General features: G+C 47.1%; 1 protein-coding gene across 1 annotated transcript; it reads right to left on the bottom strand.

The window, feature by feature from the left end:
* Window positions 1-3: 3 nt before the first annotated feature.
* On the bottom strand, window positions 4-8,621 carry LOC128901703 (C-type lectin domain family 2 member B-like). The gene is made up of 7 exons (XM_054183855.1): window positions 8,219-8,621; window positions 6,522-6,589; window positions 4,423-4,512; window positions 2,761-2,859; window positions 1,891-2,063; window positions 1,373-1,479; window positions 4-972 (listed from the first exon to the last, which is right to left on the bottom strand). Exons 3-7 carry the CDS (start codon window positions 4,478-4,480, stop codon window positions 810-812), a joined length of 600 nt encoding a protein of 199 aa, XP_054039830.1. The 5' UTR covers window positions 4,481-4,512; window positions 6,522-6,589; window positions 8,219-8,621; the 3' UTR covers window positions 4-809.
* Between the last annotated feature and the right edge of the window lie 386 nt (window positions 8,622-9,007).

A 9,007-nucleotide genomic window follows, 5' to 3' on the forward strand; every position in this document is an offset into this window, starting at 1 on the left:
CTTGGGACCCCCCCAAGAGCCACGACCCCACCCAGGACTGACCCACATGAGCTCCCCAAAGGCTTCCCCAGCCCCCTTACACCTCTTTGGTCCCCAAAAACCCCCATGAGCACCCCCCCAGGTCTGCCCCAGACCCCCTACATTCTCCCCCCCACCCCCCCCCAGGGCTGCCCCACACGGGACCCCAAACTCAACATTAAATCCAAACACCCAAAGTGTTCCTCCAGCCCAGCCCCCACGTCCCGCCGTGGGTTTTCCCGGAGACAACACCAAATCCGCAGAGGTCCTGCAAGCGTCCTCCAGCCTTGCAGCATTTCCACCTACTCGGAGGGTGGCAAAAGGCTTTTCTCCCCCAGCCGAGCCTGAACGTTGCTCCTTTAACTCCGCCAGAAGTGGGAAAAGCAAAAAATCCAATGGCATTTGCCCCTTTTTCGGGTTGCACCGTGCAAGACCCCAGGCACCTCGCTAAGCTTCACCCCCCAAGACGTCCTCCCCGGCCTCGTTGCTTCGGCTGTGCCTCTTCCTCTCTCTCTGGCGTTTAATCATGAATAACTAATTACTGGGGTGCTGTGGGTAATCACCACAAATTCCTCGTCGCTCGGAGGGCAAAGTTGGGTTGGGAAACGCAACCACATCGTAACTTTGGTTCTTATTTTGCAATTTTTGGCGATAGGCTTTTTTTTCCCCCCCTTTAAGGTTGCTTTTTCTGTGGGTTTGGGGTGGGGGGGGGGGTTTGAGGTTGGGTTTTTTTTTTGGTTTTGGGGGACGAAACTGGGTATTTGGGTTGGAGGAGTGCTTCCCACAGCCTCTTAAGAGCTGACGCAAAGGTTTTGAGCCCGTTTTGTCCTGTTTTGCCTGGGATTCTGCAACTCGGCTTTACTACAAACCCAGCTCCTCCGGGCGCTGCAGCGGGAGGAGCTGAGCCCGTCGCCAGTCACGTAGGCGCAGAGCCCACCGCCGCCGATCCGAAACCTGGACGGAGAAATGAGAGAACCTACCTTAGATGGGGCGAACAGGAAAAAGGAGAAGAATCACACGTTGGGCTTCAAATTGTCAGGCATCCTCGTGGGTATCGATATGCCAATATTGATGCTGAACTATTTCTATCTTGGCAGGGTTGGTTGTAAGAAAGCGAAAGCTTTGCAGGAAAAATAAACATATTTAAAAATATTTAAAAAAATAAAAATCCAACAAACAGTGTTTTCCACCACCAAAACCACCTCTTCCACCTCTCAAATCAAAGGGAAAAATGGAGACTCGGGGTGTTGCCTTTCCCAAATGTCGTTGGTCCTGTTGCTACCTCTGGATCCACCTCAGAAATGCACGTTTTTAGGGCTGAGGAAACACATTCCGATGAAAAATGTGGACTCACAGGTGAGAGAAACGCGAGTTGTTCACCCATTTCCACGGTTTCTCCCCATCTCCCCGCGAAAGGCCGATCCAATGCTCTGAGGTGCCTTTGTATCTCACCACAAAGCTCTGAAAAAGAGGAGAGAGAAAAGTTTTAGGGCAGATCATGGGGCGTTGGGACATCTCCACCACCTGCAGAAACCTCCTCCCAACCAATAATCTACATTTTACTACTTTCTCCTACTCCTTTAAGTCTCTTTTGGTGCTTGAACCTTTCGATCTGCTACCAAAAAGGGTCATCTTTAAGGCGGAACTTGATTATTACATAGAAAAAGGGGTTTTTTTGGATATCGGTCTTGCATTGGTTGGCTTTAGAGAGAAATTTGAAGAGACCCATGATGACCTACCCTCAAGAAAACCATTTTCCACACCTCCTCACCCCAGATCTCCAAGGAAAAGCTTGGAAGAACAGTCAGAAAACCCAGAAGTTGGTGGCTTTTATTTTTCCCCCACATTAAGCACGTCCTCGTGTCTCCTTACCAACTCCTCCACGCCGTCGAGCATGGCCAAGGAAGCCCCAAGCGCTGAGCAGTTGTCCTGGCCGGATGTCCAGTTCCCCTCAATCTCCGAAAAATAGTAGCATTTTCCTCTGTACCCGATCCAGTCGAAGGGACACCGAAAACAGGGGGGGGACCAAGGGTGAAAAGCCTGCGCTGTCATCGAGAGAGCAATGGGATGGTCATCCTCCACCCCACGCCCTCCAAAAGTCTTGCATCTATCTCAACAGTGGGAGGAAAATTAAAATCGAGACACAGAGAGAAATCTTGGGTGGGTTGGAGGGAGGAAACCATCTCAAATCATGGCCCAGCTCGGGGCATTGGACAAGAAATGGGGGTGCTCTACCTTCAGAGAAGAAAACAGGGTGGTGGCCTTCAAAGACACAAATTTTAGGAGGGTTTCCAGAATAACCCCATCCCTAAATGTGCCCTTTGCTATCGCTCTCTGTCATCAATGCAAAAGTAGCGCTGGGCAAAGGAGAGAAAGAAAAGTTCTCTTGTTCCTGAAGAACTCTTGGCTTGGTGGAACTCAGGCCAACATCTCTTGCTTGGACCAGCAGAGGAGAAATGGCACCCCCTTCTCTGAAAAAAAACACCTTTGGGGCAGCTGAGATGACCGTATGCGTGAAACAGCACTTTCTGTTGGGTTTTTAAAGATTTCTAGATGAAATCAGCTCCTACACAGAGGAGATGGGTTTGGTCTTCTCTTAGAAAGGCTTCTCTGCTCACCCAAACACGCCTCTCCTGGAGAGGACATGCTCAGGTTGGGAGCATGGAGGTGGGTCTGGCACCTGCACAACCACCCGAAGTATCTCAGAGACATTCCCCACGAGATGGAAACCTCGATACTCACCTGCAAAAGTGACGGCAGTAACGAGCAGAGCCATGAAGAGCACGGCCATCGTCACCTGAAAGGCCACCCGCGCCTCCGCCTTCATCTCAAGGTTGTGACCTGCAGGAGAAGAAAGACCTTCAACGCCTTCGCGGGGGGCACCCAGGGGACCAACACGCCCCAGGTCCAGGCTGGTGGCCCAAAAGGTGCTTTTTCCTCCATCTGCTAGCGGATGAAGAGGACTTTTAACGCAAGTGGCCCATATTGAGCCATTGTGGCGGGTGCCGAGCCCCACATCTGAGCGACTTGGGTGATGCCCATCAAAAACATCTTTGGGAAGAGCCTTCCTAAAGGAGAAGCATCATTTGGTGCCCAAATGATGAGAGATCCGTCTCTTCCCGACGCCACGGGGACTCACTGTTGTTTTGGGGGAGAAACACCAAAAATTCCTCTTCATATGGACTAAAATTATATATTTTTTTTATTATTTTTGGGAAGTCTTCCTTAGAGCAGGGGAATGTTGTCTTCTCCCCAGTTCGAGCTGTAAACTCCTGCTCTCAAATGCACCATAATTAAAATAAATTAAAATAAACTAATTTAAATTCACCATAATTAAAATTATGTTTTAATTTCAGGTTTCTGTGTCATTATTTAAGCTCCGTGGACTTTTTTTTTTCCACCTAATTGGAGACATTTTGGGTCTTGAAAAGGATCCGAGTCCTGATCACTCCAACTCTGGGTCTTGTGATCGACAAAATCCTCTTTTTCCCCCCGGCATAAGCAAAGAAAACGCTGTTTCCTGAAGGTTTTGCGCAAAAATCTCATCGTTTGCACCCATTTTTTTTTTAAGCTTCCCCCTCTTTGGCCCCATCTGTCACAGGATCAAAATCTCATGGGACAACCCTTCCTTTCCCCTCTTCCTCCTCCTCTTCCCCACGCAAAAACAGTATTAGAAAGTGAGAAAAGAAATATGCCAAATAATGTTAAAAAGCCATATTAAAAAAAAATGACAAATAATAATAATTAAAAAAAATAATTGACAAATCAAAAATTAAAAAAAAAAAATCAACAAATAAAAATAAAAAACCCACCATTCCCCAAATCTTAGTCCCTGGCTGCGGAGAGAGAGATGATGGAAAAGACCCAAAAAGGCCCTTTTCTACCTTATTTCTACCGGAGGATGATGAAGGTGGGAGGAAGAGCCGGGAGAAGTAAAAGTGCTGAAGGGAAGGCAGAGATTAATAAGTGTTTTGCCGATGTGTCTAAACTGGACCTAAATCCCACTTATTTTTTGGTGTTTTTAACACTTCAGCTGGTCAAAAATTTATTTATTCTCATTTAGAATAAAGCAGAAATTTAGGATATTTGGGGGAAAAAAAATAAAATGACTCAGAAGTGGCTCAAGTGCCTCAGGGAGGATGAATCGCGGATGAGAATAGCCCAAAATGTCTGAAATTTGAGCATTTACACCAAAAATCCCACCTGCTGAGCAACAAAAATTTTCCCCTGAGGGAAGTGGTAGAAAAAGCTTTTTTTTTTTTTTTTTGGTCTCTCTGAGCCCCCCGCCTCCCCCAGCTCAGCTGGTTTTTGTTCTCAAATTGTAAAAGTAGTAAAAAAAAAACAACACAACAACCCAAAACTGGAACAAAACAGCAATTAGTCAGTTCATCGCTCTCCAGTTACCTGCCCCTGTGCTCCTTTCCACACTTGAAAACCTGGAAAAATCCCTCGTTTCCTTCATTTTGAGGGGTTTCGCCTCCACCGGGGCCTCGCCTGCCGAGTTTCAGAGGTGTCATGAGGGCTGTCGGGCCTCAGCCTCCCGGAGGTGGGAAATCTTTGCAGAAAACGTTACTTTTTGTCCCGGTGTGTCTCTAAATGCTCCAGCTGGTGGTTCAAAATCTCCACACAATAAATCTCACCGTAATTAAAGTCTTCTCCCCAGAATTAAAATTCCACCCCCCCCCCCCCCCCCCCCCAATCAAACTTCCTCTCCCCGGTCAAAACTTTCTCCCTGCAATTAAAGTTTTTTCCCCATAATTAGTTCTCTCCCCCCAGTTAAAGCTTTTTTCCCCATAATTAGTTTTCTCCCCCCCGATTAAAATCTTCTTCTCCTTGCAATTAAAATTCTCTCCCCGTAAAGTTTTCTCCCCGCAACCAAACTTTCCGCCCCCCAAATTAAACTTTTCTCCCCGAATTAAAACCTCACTGCAATTAAGATTTTCCTCCCCAATTCAAGTTCTCTCCCTGCAACCAACCTTTTCTCTCCCCAGTTACGTTTTCTCCCTCAGCTCAAATCCGCCTGCAATTAAAAATCTCTCGTTTTGTCCCCCCAGTTAAAGTGTTCGTCCCCCCCCCAGCTCACCCCGAGCCGCGCCGTCGGGACGCGCAGGATCCCGCCACGCGCCTCTCTCCGGCCACGAGAACTGGGAAATAAAAAGGCTTAAGAAATGTAAATAATTTCATGTTTGGGTTTTTTTTTTTTTCTGGGGGATTTTCATGAGGATCCTCCGGGGCGGGGGGGGGAAGGGGTTGCCTGGCCGAGATTTCCATCCCAGCCCCCCCTGCACCCGACTCAGCTCTTTTTCCCTAATTTCCAGCAGGTTTGGTTACTTGTTTTTTTGTTTGTTTGTTTTGTTTTTTTTTTTTTTTTTTTTAAATGGGGAGGACAAATTATCCAAAAATGTTTATTTTTGGGGTGCAGGAGGGGAAAACGCCGCGTGCCGGAGCTCACGCTGCGCCGGGGCGTTGGGGAACCCAAAAGGATGAGGTTCCTTCCAGCCCTTAAAAAAAGATACAAAAATAAATATATATATAAAATATAAATATATATTTATATATAAAATAGAAAAATATTTCTTTTTTTTTTATTTTATTTTTTTTTATATTTTATTTACCTTCTGGGGGGAAGAACGTTTTAATTGCCGGGGGGGGGGGGGGGGGGGGGGAAGGGGTGGATTTTAATTGGGAGGATGAAAATTTTAATTGGGGGGAGAAAATTTTAATTGCAGGAAGAATTGAATCGGAGGAGAAAACTTTAAATATCTAAAAATATATAGATACATCTACTTATACATAAATATATACAAATAAAAATATAAATATTTATATATATAAAAACCATAAATTTATATATATATTTAAAACCATATATAAAAATCTCTTTTTCCAATGCCAACCCACAGCCCCAATAAATTAAACGAATCAAAACCCCCACTCCCCCCAAGAAATCAAATTAATTCATCCAACTGGGAAAATACTGAAAAAAAAAAAAATAATAGTGTTCTTGCGATTAAGTTATCCACTTTTTTTTACCCAAAACCCCAATTTCTTTTCTTTTGTTTAAAGCAATGGTCACACGCCACCGGAGCGGCTGCTTTTCCAGGGTGCAGAAAACGCTTTAAAGCAAAGCGGAAGAGCAGGTCACCGCAAAAACTGCGGGGGGTGGGGGGGGAAGGGAAAGAATAAAAATAAACTAACAAAAAAAATAAAAATAAAACCGTAGAAAGAAAAAATAAGAAGAAAGTTATTACAAAACCCCAAAATTAAAATAAAACCCAAACAACAAAATTAAAACCAAAAATTAAAATGAAAATGAAAGGCAGTGCTTTTCCTGCCGGCATCTCCGAGACCCTCTAAGAAATCCCATCCGAGGCGGGAAAAGCCTTTAATCTGTTTTTTTTCCCCTTTTTTCTATTTTCCCCTCCTTTTTAAATTCTTTTTAATTTTTTCTTCGTGTTTGCTACCAGCCCCGACCAGCACAGGGGCTCAAACCCAGTTCTCACCCGTCCACCCACGGTGCTCCCAGTGCCCCACAGCGCTCCTGACCGGTGGCCCAGCTGCTCTCAAACCTCTGAAAAACGATAGAAAAATGGAAAAATGAAACAGAAATGGAAAAATTAAAAAGACATGGAAAATGAGCCCGGCAACTGGGCACACTGGGAGAAGTCCAGGCAAGGCAAATGGGACCTCAAATGGATAACTGGAAAAGAGAAAGTGAGTGAGCCCTAAAAAAAAAAGCAGGGAAATGGGATTTATTAATTTTTTTCTCTGGCAAAATGCAGGGGGGAAATGGGGATGATGCTCTTGGAAATGGGAATGGTGCGACCGAGCGAGGAGATTGGATTTAGGGCCAAAAAAAAAAAAAAGGGGTTTTCCCCCCACCACAGTGGCCTCGGCGCTTGGGGAACATCACTTGATGCTGGGAAAATCCTGAAATTCCCCCTTCTTCCCCCAAAACAGAGGGGCCTGGCCTGGATCCTTCCGGGGCGGGGAACAACGTCTGGATGGGACTCACCAGTCAAGGCCACCAGTAGGACCAGCACCACCCACACGGCGATGGAAACCCACCCACGAGGGGGATCTTCCCACTCCAGTGTCTTGGCCATGGACCTCAGGGGAGGAAGAAGCAGGAAAAAATTGGAGGTGAGTCTTTTTTCTCCCCAGTTTTGCCCTTTTTCTGATAACTTCTCACGATAATTCTCAGTGGGGGCACAATGAGTCATCCAGAGAGTGGTTGTCACGAAAAACCACATCCTTCGTCACCTCAGAGAGCAAGGGCAGACGCCAGCACATGGGTTTCATGTTGCTTTTTCCTCCAGCTCAAAAAGGAGATGGAGAAGGTTCAAAGACAATATTTGGGTCTTCCTCAAAAGCTGAGGAGGGGGATGAGCCGGTGCTGGGACCATGCCGGGATGGGGGGAGTCGTCCTCTTCTCAGCATTCATGGCTGAGCAGAGGGGTGTCAGGGACCGGATTTGGGTGGTGGCGAAGGTGGAGGAGGGAGAACCTGGAAGGTTTCCACCATCTTCTCCTTGAAGAGCATCACTGGGTAGGACATCACTGGTTTCTCCAGCCATGGAGACTCATGGAACATCTTCTCCATGGAAACCTTCTCCCAGTCATTGATTCCGTCAATTTTTTTTGGTCATCTCCACCAGAAAGGAGATTTTTATCCCTCTCTACCCCTTTGCTCCACCAGCCTCCTTGCTCCAGAGCAATATTTGAGGCGGAGAGGACGCAGATGAAGCCTCGTGCAGCCAACGTGAGCTCAAGTGTCTCAAAAAAACCCTGAAATTGCTCTGGTAAATTCACAATTTCCAGCAAAGATCATTTATCTAATCCATCCTTGGCAAGGAGGAGAGTTTGTCACTGCCCAAAAATCCCTTGGGACTCAGTGGAGGAGGAAGAAATTGGAGGGGACACCTGGAAAACATAAGTATTGCTCAGTCCCACCTTGTGCATCTGACACTTGGTCCATCTAAGGCAGCCCCGAGGCATGAGCTGACCCAGGTGGAAAATATTCCTGCAGATTTTGGGCCCTAAAACCAGATTTTTGGCAATAACTTGAAGGCATCCATGGGAAGTTCTCACCCACCATCTCCTTTCTCGTCCTTCCCCACCCAGAGGTGCTGTTGCCACCATCTCTGTGGCCTCGTTGCAGACCCCAGTTTGGATTTCCCCCAGGGATAAAGCCATCCTACCCGTCTCCTTCCAGCTCCTCAAATCCACCTGGGACTTCTACCGGCTCACATGGAGCTTCCTGACGAGGGCTCACCCAGTTTTGATTTACACCACGGAAAGGTGCTACCAGACCGGGCAACGGTGCCAACGTAGGATGAAGGTGGAAGATTTCTACAAGCCGAGGGCAAATATCAGTGACAACGTCTCGCTGGTGCTCCAGGACACCCGGGCAGATGACGCCAGGGTTTACCAGTTGATGGTGCAGGGTCTGGACATGGCACGTATCGTGCAGGTCACTCTGATCGTACACGGTAATGATGGCTTTGGGGGATGATCCACCAAATGCCAAGAGAGGTGGGGAGGAGCAACCAGCAGGTTGGGAAAGCCCAGGAGAAGGTTTTTCTGGGAAGCAAATACTTGCTGAGCCTGCCCAAAATGCAAAAAAAAAAAAAAAAAAGAAAGATAATTTCAAAGAAAACCACCTAGTCTTAGGAAGACAAAGACTCTGCTGATTTACAGAGCCCTTATAGACGAGGTGGGACAAGGTTGGACAAGGTGGGACAGCCCCTCCTTTCCACATGCAGGTACTTTCTCCCCATTATTCCTCTCCAGCAACCCTGTCCGGGCCCACCTCAACCAGACGGCGCTGCTCTCCTTCTCCCTGTGGACCCCCTTTTCGGGCTGGGACTTCATCCGCATCACCTGGGAGCTCATCAGCAGCCCCAGGAACTGTCCTGTCCTCACCTACACCTTGGCTGGTTGCACGGGGGAAGCCAAGGACTGGTGGGAATGGAGCTGCAGCATCTTCT

The sequence above is a fragment of the Rissa tridactyla genome, chromosome 27, assembly GCF_028500815.1.
Source record: "Rissa tridactyla isolate bRisTri1 chromosome 27, bRisTri1.patW.cur.20221130, whole genome shotgun sequence".
NCBI lineage: Eukaryota > Metazoa > Chordata > Aves > Charadriiformes > Laridae > Rissa > Rissa tridactyla.